This window comes from Falco cherrug, chromosome 8 (genome assembly GCF_023634085.1).
Source record: "Falco cherrug isolate bFalChe1 chromosome 8, bFalChe1.pri, whole genome shotgun sequence".
Taxonomy (NCBI): Eukaryota; Metazoa; Chordata; class Aves; order Falconiformes; family Falconidae; genus Falco; species Falco cherrug.
Window position 1 is genome coordinate 44,052,004 of NC_073704.1, and position 13,726 is coordinate 44,065,729.

A 13,726-nucleotide genomic window follows, 5' to 3' on the forward strand; every position below is an offset into this window, starting at 1 on the left:
ATTTTACATTCAAAGGGAACAGGTATCCAAACTGACAGTGTTAGTTGATAGGAAGGTATACAGCTTAAAAGCAGGGTATTACCTCTCATTAAGTATCACCAATACTCTCTGTGAGCTTTACAGTCCTTAATCTAGCTCCTGCGGGAACATACATGCACAAGGCATGTCTTAACCTTTTGCAAGGTTTGAAATAAAGGTAACTGCTACTAAAGACAAAGACGACTGAGAAGAAGAAGAAGAAAATAGTAATTCAAAACCTTACAGGGAAACAAGTCTCCTTACCACACAGGTAAATAACTGTATTACTGAAGCACTGGTTATTTTTTCCTGCAGCTATTAAACAGAACCACCAATTAGAAAAAATGCTTTTATCAAATCATATTTCAGCCTTCCAATCTCCAAACTTTTACTCCTATTAATCATAGTATCTAAAGTAGTTGTTTTGTCCCCTAAAGAAGTATGTAAACCAGTTAAATTTACGTTTGGTCCAGTGGCAGGAGTTCAGATCAAGACTTTCAAAGTCTCTAGTCCTGCAGGCGATGAAGGAACTAGAATGCAACTAAGACACAGGTGGGATCACAGGCTGAAGTCTACAGATGTGCCTCATATTAGGTCATTCATACACTTGGCAGAAGCAAGCTGATTTCAAAAATGCATACATTAACAAGGAAGGATGTAGGCCTGCCAAGTTAGCGTTGCTACAGATTGTGACAGGCCAACTTTGTCCCTGTAAGGACATGGAAAAGGCAGATCCCTTAAAAAAGGGCATCAGGAAAGCATCAGAACAACTGGTAACAAGCCAGACTTCATAAATAATTAGTCACAAGGACACAGAAATTCATCAAAATACCACACATGATTGAGCAGCTCTCCAGCAGACAGAAAAAGATAAGTGTACTCTGACACTGTTCATTTCTAGTATAATTCACCACTCCAGAGTTTTAAGGAAAAATTAATCACCAGCTGAAGAAAGTTAATCTCAGCCATCATTTTCCTTCAGTTCTCCTGGTTATAAAGCCACATTAATGAATGTAACATAGCTCTCAAGATCTTCACTGGTTCTTGAACTAAATTATGTATTTGATATGTAGGCCAGAGGATCAATACCTGAAAAGCAAGAGTCCCCACTTTCTACTTGCAAGAATAACAGCCTTTTTGTGCTGAGATGTGGTGGTGATAATTGCTCCCTGGTTCAGACAAAACTCCACTAGGAGCTAGAAATCACTTATCATATAATGACCATAGGAAAGTCTGGGTTGGACGGGACCTTCAAAGACCATCTAGTCCACACCTCTGCCATGGGCAGGGTCATCTTCCACAAGATCATGTTGCTCAAAGCCCCATCCAACCTGGCCTTAAACTTTTCCAAGAATGGGGCATCCGCAACTCCTCTGGGCAACCCATTCCAGTGTCTTACCACCCTCATCGTAAAACATGCCTAAACTTCACCTCAAGGTTCTACTTTGAGATAGAAAAAAAACTCAACTGGACATGAGCAACAAAGGAATCGGGTCAGTAAAGTGAGTTGGGTAATTTCAGCAAAGTTGGAAGACTTAGGTTTTCAGTGAGCACAATACATGAAAACCCCTGACAAAAACATCTTCTGCCCTCTGTCGATTTGGGTGATCCAGCTCCTCTTCACACCTGCAGTCTCAAAGTTTGCACCTCAAATGCCACTCGGTCCTGACCTCCTGGCAAGTGAAGAGAGACCTGAGAAGCCAAGAAAGATTTAAGGTCTTAGATTATATGCTTTCCAAATCATGGAATAACAGCTATGAATTGGGAAGAAATGGGAGAACTGAAAGCAATGTATACTGACAGCCAGTGTTTATTGTTTCTTTAACTCAAGAGCATCTGGGGAAGATAGATCAACTTTCTTTCCTCAGTCTAGAATCAGGGAGAAGAAAAATCCTAAAAACTATGCTCCTTGCCTTCCTGCCCTGGAAGAAAACAGAACATGCACATGGCTCACAAAACAAAAAAAGTAACAGCAGCAAAATCCAGCAGTGGCTGCATCTCTACAGGTAAATAAAACGGGGCCAGGAGACAAACTTATGCATGAGGTTAGGCATTCACGCTGCTTATTCCTTTGTAGCCTCCCTGGCACAGTGCTGGCCCTGTAGAGAACCACAGGTGAAGGAGGCCACCAGGGACTGCTCCCAACAGGCAACATGAATATGTCACATGAAGTTAAGTCTCCACTTATCTCAGAGACCTCACACACTCAAAAACCCCTAACAAGACCTCAAGCCACAATCCAGGGGTGTCCAACGTACACTCTCAGTACTGTGTTATGAAAACACCACTTTGGAGGACTGCAAAATAGCTGCTGACATTCTTACAGACAGGGGCATAGCCCCACACTCAATGACCTGCCAGGCCCAGTGCTACACAGCATGGATAAATTCAGTGGGTGCCATTTGTCCTTGCAAACAGAGAAACAGGGCTGAGGGCTGTTTATTTTACTGTTTAAGACATAACCACTGTTCTCCTCAAAAAGGACTGTTCCACAACAGGTAAGATGATGTATGTCAGGCTCCTCAGTGACTGTGATATAAACCTCAGGTATAAAGAAGGTTTCTGAAAACAATGAAACACCAGTGAAAGCAATCCCAGGAAACACTGAAGTTGCAGGATAAAAAAAAAGGAAAGAAACGCAACAGGAGATGTTCAGACACAGCAAATGAAAGTACACCACAGGGAGAGCAAAATTAACTAGACAAATGGAGACAGATTGACCAGGGGTCTAAGTCCAGATCTGTGTTCAATTACCTGACCCACCACAGACTTCCTGGGACAAAACTACTAATGAAAATTTGAAATTTAGAAAAATAATCTCCCACAATACCACCAAAGCAGCTTTTTCATACTTTAGCAGTAAGGCAACACACTTCGTAATTGCTCTGAGGAAGGTTTCTGAAGATAACAAAATCTATTCAGAAGAGCTTACAACTTCTAACAGAGTAAAACAACACAGAGGTTTGAAAGGAAATTGCTCCAAACCTGAGGCACCTGCCGTAAGCATCACTGCCATTTTGTGGGCAATTCCCATTTACTTACAATCAGAATTCAAAACTGGTAGAATTATATGGCAGGTCTCCCATACATGTGCAATTTTCGTCTGCCTCATTATATTTTTCTTGACAGCTCCAATTTTGACTGGCAGTACAAAGAAATGCAATAAAATAAACTTCAGAAAGGCATGAGATTTCTCTCACCAATACTGATCAGCACTAGATGCTAAAGGCTACAAGCACTGCTCACCTTAGTGATGAGGGAAAAAACAAATGACATGACTCTTAGTAATTTGAAGTGATATTTAAGCAGCAACCCTTGCACATGTTTAAAAGTTTATGCATAGCAATTTATATTTTTGTTTCAGGCTTTGCTCCTCACTATGAGATAACTTCATGGATTATACCTTTTTATAACCAAGTACTTAAATGCTTTTAAATACCATAAAATCCTCAAAACATTTCCTGTGTTTACTGAAGTGGCTGACACTCCGTATCTAACACTGAACTGAGCCAAGTACAGCAGGTGTACCAAAAAACCCGCACACACACACCAATTACAGTGACCTTCCCTCCTGGCAGGAACATATGAAGCAGAATTTTACTGCAGAAGAATTAATAAAGCATGAAAAAAAGTATATTCACACACAAAAAAATGGAAGTATTATTAAATCACAATTAAGAGCATTAATTTATTTATATTTGTAAATATAAACTTAAAAAATACCCCACACTTCATTTAAGACTGAAATTTAAGTAATTAAATTAGGATGTCAATTTATCAGGTTCAATGATAAACTTTTCTGGCATTCTTATTACTTAAAAGGAACAAAAACCCCTAAACATCCAACTCCAACCCCTTCCACAAACAAAAAAGCCAACATAAGCAGGAAATATGAAAAAAGGAAGGAGAGTAGTGGAGGAAAAAAAAACAAAAAAGCAACCAAAAGAACATTCTTCCCTGCTTATGCCTCATTAGACATAAGGCTTCTGAACTCCTTTAGAAAGCTTAACATATCAATTTGTTTTTACTGCTTAAGTCAAACACACATTATAACCCTGTAGCTGATGAAGAGGCAGTTTTAGGTCCCTGTCTACATAATGAGAAAAAAGTAAAGACAATTATGTAAACTTAGTTATGATTAAATGCATTACAGAAAAAAAACGCACTGAAAGCAGTATGCTAAATCCAAGAATTACAAGAAGAAAGAGAGTTCTGGAACAAAGGAAAGAGGTAATATGCTGGTCATGTAAAAGGCACTGCTTACTTGGGGGGGGGCTTTGTGCTGCAGTTTTAAGAAGTTAAGACTCAGAGTGTTCAGAAACTAACACAAAAACAGAGAAGTAGTAGCTCCTAATACTAAAACATCTTAAATTCCGAGCAGTCGAGCAGGTAAACTCTAATCCACAAGAGTCTGGGAATAATAAAGTAGCTTGATCAATAAAGGCAATGCAAAAATACATCCTGCTAAACAATTAAACTTATGGATTATACCAAAATGAAGAAAATCAACTGTCACAAACACCACCTGTAGATAAAACTTTTCACTTAATGGATGGAAGATTACCCAATAAGAATTTTTATTTTTTAGACCAATCGGAATACGCAGGTGTTTTGAAAAGTTTCTGTCATGACTTTTCACACCCATATACAAAACTGCTAAAACAGTCTTCTTGATCTATAAGCATATAAGCTTTGGTGTACAGTTTGCAACCAAAGTACTTTCCCCACAATATGCAGCAGAACTCTTACCAAATCAGCACCAGCTTGAAGCAATACGTCTGCAACATCGGTATGTCCATTTTCACAGGCATAGGTCAAAGCTGTATCTCCTGTTGCTGTGGTGGCATGCACATTAGCTCCTAGAAACACATCAGGTTTTTCTTATTGGATATCTCCTTATCGAGTATTTCATATCAGATAAACACAAAAATGGCACTATCTGTGACACCAGCTATATCCTACTGACCAACAGCTTCCACAGGCCCCTGGGCATTGCTCTCATGGTAAAAATCACTCTCATTGTAAAAATACATTGAAGAGAGGGGAATAAGCCAAGGCTTTGAAAAAGCATGACTGGCAATCTAAGCACTTAAAACTATATGCTCACTTATTTCTAGGTTCCCTCTACAGCAATGAAGACGGCAGTTGTTACAACAAATAAAAGTGAATCCAGACAGCTGTCTAGGCTATCAGTTTGACAAGGAGCTACATGCCAAGGAAAACCAGACAAAATGTGTGTTACTGAACTAGTATTAATACTACATCTTACACTTCTATAAATTTAATTTCTTCCTTGCTCTTTAAAATCATTTCCTTTAAAACCATTTTGTTGAAATGACTAGCTTCATATATGCCAGCTACATGAAAACTATGCATGATTCTTGCCATGTAATGCATTAGTTAAAAAAAAAAGCCAATGTGATTAGCCATTTTCTTATTTTCAAGGTGTGAGATTGAATCTAGACTCCCTCATGCCAAAACAAGGCTCCTCAATTAATTTTCTACTTTATCAGAAGTGAAGTGCAAGCAGCATTCCAAGTGAGCTGGTGATGGGTGTCACATGTTGTATCACTGCACAGAGACAAAGTTGTTACTGTCCCCTGATGAGCAGGGAGTACTACTTTCTAGAATTAAAAATCTAGACAATTTTATGCTTATTCTTAGAAGTGCACAGAATTAAATCACCACCCATAACAAGGAAGATTTCCAAAATGCAGCTCTTTTTCTTTATTATTTTAAGCAGTATTACTACACTTCAGTCTCTACCAGCTTTGAACTAACAGATAAACATTGAAGTGTCATTTCTCCCCAACTCAGCATGACTTTTTAAAACTGTATAATGTAGTAGTAAAATTCATTCACCGCAGAAATTCATCAAATTCCAGAATCTGTCTTGCACACTATTTCCCAGGGCACCATTCCTAAAGTACCGGTTATTCTAGGAGACTGACTGCAGATAATCAGGCTCAGCCAAAGCAGGAGTAGCATATATAAAAAAAAACCCCAAACATTATCTGTATTAGCATTCTGTCCTAAATGCAGTTAGCTGGAAACAATGTTCCTAATGAATGCTGATGTCTACTATATATGCAACAGAATCCAGTGTTCCATGAGGCACTTTCCTATATCAGCATCAAAGAATACTAAGGTGTAACACGTTTTTTTCTGCTTGCTAAGATCTGAGAATAGTTTCTTGTTCCAACACTGCCACCATCAAGCCCAGTTATCTTCTGAATCACACAGAACACAGTCTTTATCATCTGTGGGCTAGATCATTTGCACTACACACCTACCTGCTGCCAGCAAGTATTTCACCAATTCAAGATGACCCTCTTGAGCAGCTTCCATCAAAGGTGTTGAGCAACCAAGTTCTATATCAGCTCCTGCCTTAATAAGGAAGTCGGCTACTTCAGAAAACCCTCCACAACACGCCAGAGTAAGAGCTGTTTCCTGTGTTTCTTCTGTCTGTGCATTTATATTTGCCCCTAGGAAACAAAATAGCTATTACTTTAACTGACCAGACACAGGGTAGGAAGATGAATGCTCATCACCTCCACAGTCTGGGTGTTCTAGATTTGCTCTGTAGTTACAGCAATGAGCAGTGACAGCCACACACTACATCATAGGTATTTGCACAGAACACTTAATGGCAAATGGTCAACACTGCATTCTTCACAATGAATGCTCAAGAAACAACAGTGATCTCACCTTGTGCCAGTAGTAAGGCTACCATCTCTTCATGGCCCTCCCGGGCAGCTTCCATTAGAGGAGTGTAACCTTCATCATTAACTTCCTCCAGATTAGCTCCCCTTTCAATCAGAAGGGCTGCTAACTCCACGTGTCCACCACAAGCAGCCAGAGTGAGTGGAGACTCAAATGAATCTGCAGGCATATTCACTTGAGCACCACTGTCTAAAAGCAAGCGTGCCACTTCCACATGTCCATCCTACAAAACAAAGGTGAATACAAAAATCAGAAAAAAAAAAAAATCAGAAAATTAGTTGTTGTAGTTGCAACCACTATCATACTAGGCCTGCAAATGATCCTAAAAAGACAGGGTCTTTTCACTTATGATGATTTACTACAGTTACGGTAATACTTGGATTAATCTGACATTTAGGTTTCCACCTACATCTAAATTAGGTTTAAATGCATGAGGGAAAAAAAGATAGACAGATATTGAGGGGTTTTGGGGGTTTTGGTTTGGGTTTTTTTTCTTTCTTGGGCCAGTAGGGAAAGAGTTGTAAGACCTTCTTAAATATCCATCACAATACCTGGGCCACAAAAGTAACAGAGATAGTGATCAAATACCTTAAGTAATAAACCCATTCCGTGACTAAACCTCAAAACAAGCATCAGAAAAAAAGATCTTTTTCTTTGTAGTTGATTCACAGCTTCTACAGACAAAAAAAAAAAAAAAAGCTCCAACTGGCAGTTTCTAGATCCTGGGAAAGGTACCTGCAGAGAAACTGAAGTGGTTTCAGGAGAAACTGAAGTCTTCCCAGGAGAGAAGACTTGAATACATCTTAAAGGATACTGAGAAGTGCCTCAGAGTAAAGTGATCTTTGTCATAGAGGGAAAAGAATTAGGACTGCCAGAGCAGTCTGGTTGAGCCCTTACCAACCAAAGCATGTAAACGCAGCTGTCAGCTTCTCAATAAACTTTTACTAAACTCCTCAAAGTTACTTCAATAGACCAAGTACCAAAAATCCGTGTTTCACCTAAGGTGTGGTTTGTAGGGAGCCACAATACCTCTGAAAAGGGGAAAACTTAAAGAATTTCAGGCATTAGGAAAGAAGAAACATTCAATGGTTTCTCTATCCTGCATAACTTAAAAAACTGGGACCCAAACTTGTGTAACAGTTTAGAGAAGATATCTTGTAAAATTGTAACATTACAAACCACACCTAATGAAGGGGGAGGTTCCAGCCATGCAGAGTGCTCAGTGAGACATAGAAGGTCTGAGGATCTAATCAGAGGCCACTTCATACTAGACCTTTCTTCAGCATACATAATTAATAGGATAACTTCAGGATGGAAAGAAAACTCCAAGTAGAAGACATGAATCAAAGCATGCTCTTTGTATCAACCAGGAGAGAGAAAACCACTCGCTGCCTTGCATACTGCAGGTGCGTGGGTATTAGGTGCACCACCATGGTCACTCCATTTGACACCCAAAGAAATATGGAATTCTTCCAGAAGGAGTAATCTGTCAGCCAGCTTTGATGATTTAGAGCCCTGTGTCATGACACAGTGATTCTCCTGAGATCTGAGAGTTAAGCTGGATTTATTCTTTAAACTAGCCCCAAGGCATGCTGACAGATTTTGCTAAGAGAACTAAAGAATACTTCTTCCTGAGGAAGACATAAAAATATCAGTGGCAAATAGCAGACGTTTTTATGTTGTATCCTTGGAAGGAAATCCAAATATAGTTGGGGAATACTAAAGGAGGGGGGAAGACATTAGAAGACCTCTGTCTATGCCCAAGGTTCAAGCCAGAGCTGTCCAGGACAGGGCACTGATACTTAGAGGTGAGTTATAAAGCTAAGAATTCCACTAATTCCCAAAATTAAAGAACTTCTTAGATACTAAGAACAGCAACCTCAAGTGAACTACCAGTTTCCTGTCCTGACCTAGCCAGAATTGTCAGCCAGTAATTTAACTAACACAGAGCTATAGAAAAGGGGGCAAGAGGGCTATCAAACATGCAACTCCTGTCAACACTTGTCTTAAGTTGACCACAAAGCAGGTAGTAAGCAACCTGATATTGACAGCAATCAAGCTTGTAAATTAAAAACAGGGTGTTGTTCTCAGAGAAGCTGGGTAAAAGCCAATCACAACCTGATCTAAAGGCATTATCCTACGTGTGGCACTGTCTTGACCAAAACATACTAAAACTCAGAGGCACTTACAGTACAATTGGGGATCAGAGACCAGACATCTCAGCTTCTGGTATCTGCAGCATTCATTAGTTGGAAAACAGTCAAGACTGGGAAAGGTCACAATAATTTGCAGGAATGGTTCCCTTCTGCAAGGGTGCAGCCAAAAGATAACAAGGAACAAATTCCATCCTTTGACCCAGACTTCAAAGGATCAGTTTCCTCCCTGTTGCTTTTAAAGGTCAATACACACTCTATAATGCAAACTAGTCTGAAACATTCAAGAGCTAAAAATGTGCAAGCAACCCACACAACTTTATCTTCTCCAAGCAAGACACTTCACAGCCACCTAAAACTAAGCCTAAACAGAACAGTGGGCCAATTAAAACATTTAGTTTGTAGTCATGTGGCAATCTCCTTTAGGAGACAGCATACACCCACTGCAACTACATCCTTCTCACTAGGCTCTGGGAAGACTATTCAAGGACACCATTACCATCCCACTATTGGAAGACTTCATCACAGCTTGAGACACTACAATCTGACCTTGGTCACTTGCATCATCACCTCACAACTGCAATAAAAGAACACTTGATCCTCCAGCTCTCAGAAGACTGGAGGAACATTGCAGCCTATCTTAAAGAGTATAGGCTACTGGAAGCAAATTAAGTTTTCCTCTCTTTGCTGTGCTTCCTATCTTTCTTCAAAGAAGTTTCCTAGCTTGAAGAACAGATCAAAGGTCACCTAAAGTCTGGACAAAACTGGTTACGGACATGCTTTGACACAGCAGCACACTCTTTATTAAGATGAAGCTCTTAGAAAGGCAAGTTTTACCTCAGTGGCTGCTTTGAAATTATGAGTTGCCCAGGAACTAAGAACTAAACTACTTTTGACTTACCATCTTAATTTCAAAAGAAAAAACCTAACAGACTATTTACAGAAACTCAGAAGAGAACAAACTATCTCTACATGCAAAATACTTCCTGCAGTGGTGAAAGGACAAGTGCAATGCATTAGTCATCTAGCTCAGTGCACTTCTGGAAGGCTCACACCATGGTGATCCAAGAGGCCTTCTCTAAAGACAAAGGTGGAAAAATAACTATTCCACTGCAAAAGAAACAGTGACTTGGGCTCAACCTACTACTTATCACACTACAGATTAGTTACCCCTAACACTTCACATAGGGAGCATTTAAAACAATACATCACACTCCCAAAAATCAGAGTAATTTTCCCCTGTGACCAATCAGACTGAGAAGCTGGCCACCTGTGGTAGCTATAGTAAAGGCTTTCTTACCATAAAAACTAAAACACATCCTCTTGCAGACCCAAAACAGCTTGTTAACAAAGGCTCACTTTAATTTACCATCTCTTTCATTCTTCTCTCATTGAAAAGGGAGGGTACAAATAAAGGCTATTTACCATGCAGGCCTCCATTAGCGCTGTGTGCATCTCATCTGTTTTATGCTCTTGATCAGCTCCAGCTTCAAGCAAAAAACGAACCATATCTAAATGGCCTTTAAATGAAACAGATCAAAATAAGCAAGCATTTAATATCATAAACTTAGTAGTGCAGAGAGCACACTTAAAATCACTTAATTTTCATAGTTTTCTATTATAATTTTTACAAGTTATAATTCACAAACCTGCTTTTTTTAAAGGACTCTAAAAAAATACCAATGCAGAACAGACAGAGAAGTCTTTCCCAAAGATACTGCCCAACTATGAGATGAAGACAGACCTCTCGAATAATTCAAGTTTACACAACTGGAACTTTTCCTTGTGACTTCGAGCTATAAAAGACAGTGTTTGTTCCTTATTCAACTGTATAACGACCTACCTAAGTGTTCCAAGGCAGTATACACAATTGGGGGGGGGGGGGGGAATTTATCTTTTAGAATAAGACCATGTAGATCTGAACTTAACTTTATGCTTTTATCACAGTATTCACAGACATATTTCTGAGAACTAAGATACACGCATTATGTCATATTATGGTATCTGACACAATTTTTAAAAGCTTCTAGTGAACTTTACCAATACTTGTTTTCAACTCTGTTATGGCTTCTGTCATTTTAGAATTTGTCCTTATACATTATTCTCTCAATGAGCACCCTCCTCCAAGACAAGACTTAGTTTTACATAAACTGTTAGGAAAACAAGGCAGCTCAACCATCTTGCTAAAGCTAATACAGGAAATCTCTAGTCAATGGAGATCTTACACTACATCACTTGAAGGTCACAAGAATCAAGAATGCCCCTGCAACATATATCCAAGAGTACTAATGCTGAAATTTCCATGTAACGAACTACTATATCCTGCAGAAAATCCATTACAAATCCAGACACCAGTTTTCAGATGGGTTATACATACTATGTATCCTCCCAATTCTAACCACAGAGGCAAAACCTGGAATTACCGTAACAATAATCCACATCCTTAAAGCTTCTCTTAGGAGAAAGGCAATTGTTGGAAATTTTATGGAGATTTTTTAAAGAAACAAAGACTTGGAAGCACACTGGATTACCATCGCACTAAGTTACTTTATATAGAAACTCTAAACAGAAGAATTTAAGTCAAAAGTCCCTAACAGTTCATAATACATTAACAATTCATAGACATCCTCCAAAATTACACTGAAGGAAAAGTATCCATAATACTAGTATTTTCACCCCATCAGGTATCCAGGAACATTTGTTCTAACTTCCTATTTTCCTAAGAACTAACAGAGAGGTTTTCAGAACTTGCACACAGTTGGTACGGGGAATCTGAATGAAATATGGAATGCAGTACTGGGGGAAGAGGAGAGCGGCAGCTTGTCAAAGCACAAGTCTGGATGCAGCCAGTCACAAGTTTTCATCTGCAGCATGCCTAATACATGTCCACCACATCTGGACACAAGTAGACAGGCTTAACACCACTACATCACAGATGAGCATTTCCTGACATCAAGTTTAAAACCAAAATCCAGTATTCCAAAACACTTAAGAAAATATTCAAAGTATGGCTAGAAGCTTTAGTTACATAAATCCTAGCAAATAAATTTAAACAAAAATACAGAAGAAGGCAAGAGACATACCTTTATAGCATGCAAGTGTAAGTGCACTTTCTTTGAACTCGTTGGAGTGAGTGTTGATTCCTGCACCATATTCCAGCAATACTCTTGCAACCTCAACATGACCTGCACTGGCTGCTTCCATTAAAGGAGTATGCCCATTCTCATTGTGGTCTTCTATATTAGCACCAGCTTTCAATAGCACCTTCACAATGTCAACAAAGCCCCCAGCACAAGCGTAAGTGAGAGCTGTGTTCCCTGCAGAGAAGAAGTAGTTTACACGAAAGCCCTTTCCATCACCCACTCCTAATACAGGAAAGGAATAGTTTTAACAGCTCTGAACAAAACCAAATGCATCACTAACAGCAGCCTTTTACCTCACAGTCAATAATTTCAGGCTGGGTATAAAATTCCAAAATCACAACTATGATGTCACTTTTAAAGCTAAGCCAGTATTAAAAATTAGGATTTTTTTTCTTTGATTATTACATTTCCTACTTCAGCATACAGAGAGATCAAATACACACACAGAAAGATCAGTGAGTAATTTTCATGCTCACTGTAGAGTTTGGGGGTGGGGAGGGTGCAGGGTTGTCACGTTTGGGTTTTTATCCTGTAATCCCTTGAAAAACTTCTACTGGCTAGATGAAAATAAATTTTAATTTAAAACTGGTACTGTAAGTGACAGACAATCACATATGGCTTATGTTTTAGAAGCTACAGTCAATTTTAAGGTAAGTTCTGCCTAATATGGCTAATCATCAAGATAAAAAGAACATTTCATTCCATAGTTCAGACTGCACTTTTTAAAAATTTAAACAAAGTTTAAATTCTATCTTAATATTAACAGAATCCAGCTGCAGGTTAATACTGTCAGCAAGGTTAGTTAAGGTGTCGTCAAGCATCAGCAATGTAGACAACATTCAAGGTTCAAAGAATTGCACCTCCTCTTTGGTAAAAAGCTATAGACTGAAATAACTGGTCTTGACCAGATGTGTCCCATGGTCTTCTTACTGTGTAATTTTGGATTACAGATGAGAAAAAACAAATTTCTGTGTATTTTTCTGATCATTTAACACCATGGTGGTTCTCACAGGAACTCTGCTTTCCATCACAGTTTGTATTAAAAAAAAAATTTAAAACAGCCAGGTAAGACACTAAACACATCTGCTGTGTATCTGGCCTATTCTTAATAATTCCTGTCACCTTCTCTTGTGAATGAAACTATTAGACAAAACCACAGATATTCTGAACAGCTGCACATCTTATGTGCCAGTCTTATTAATCCTTTGTGTTTCTGCTTCCCAGTTACCTGTTGAAGACTGTGCGTTGACATCTGCACAATGAACAAGGAGAAGTTTAACAATATCTACATAGCCTCCGCTGGCAGCTGCCATTAAGGGAGTTATGTCTCCTTTATTCCCTCGATCTTCAACATTTGCATGCATTGCTAGTAGCACCTAGAGAAAAAAAAAAATCACTTTATGAATAAACTGTAACACCAACATTTTGCTTTTAGTTCAGTGGGGCTTGTGAGCACGATTCCCCAGCCAGCCACAGCATTCCCTTGCAGTAATACCCTCAATGGTGAAGCACAATGGCACTCCCCAGGACTGTCCGTAACTACTATCTGCACTGTGCTCTGCTTCAGGAAATCCTGTTTTTCTGTGTTTGTTCACATCTGCTTAAGTCAACCTTAAGTTACAGTGCAATACTGGACTTTTTCAAAAGTCACAAGGTACTTCACTAACAAGAATGACAGCAGAGAAACTG

The 13,726-nt window shown here is 39.1% G+C and overlaps 1 protein-coding gene across 21 annotated transcripts in view; it reads right to left on the minus strand.

Moving 5' to 3' along the window:
- Positions 1-13,726, minus strand: part of ANKHD1 (ankyrin repeat and KH domain containing 1) — a 117,130-nt gene that overhangs the window by 56,312 nt on the left and 47,092 nt on the right. For 20 of the 21 annotated variants that reach the window (XM_055719552.1, XM_055719540.1, XM_055719542.1 and 17 more), the window contains exons 5-10: positions 13,266-13,413; positions 11,978-12,211; positions 10,320-10,414; positions 6,727-6,964; positions 6,312-6,503; positions 4,768-4,877 (exon numbers count right to left, since the gene is read on the minus strand). In XM_055719552.1, coding sequence (XP_055575527.1) covers positions 4,768-4,877; positions 6,312-6,503; positions 6,727-6,964; positions 10,320-10,414; positions 11,978-12,211; positions 13,266-13,413 — 1,017 coding nt within the window. The remainder of the gene's footprint in view (positions 1-4,767; positions 4,878-6,311; positions 6,504-6,726; positions 6,965-10,319; positions 10,415-11,977; positions 12,212-13,265; positions 13,414-13,726) is intronic. The other variant, XM_055719556.1, reaches the window with a different exon arrangement.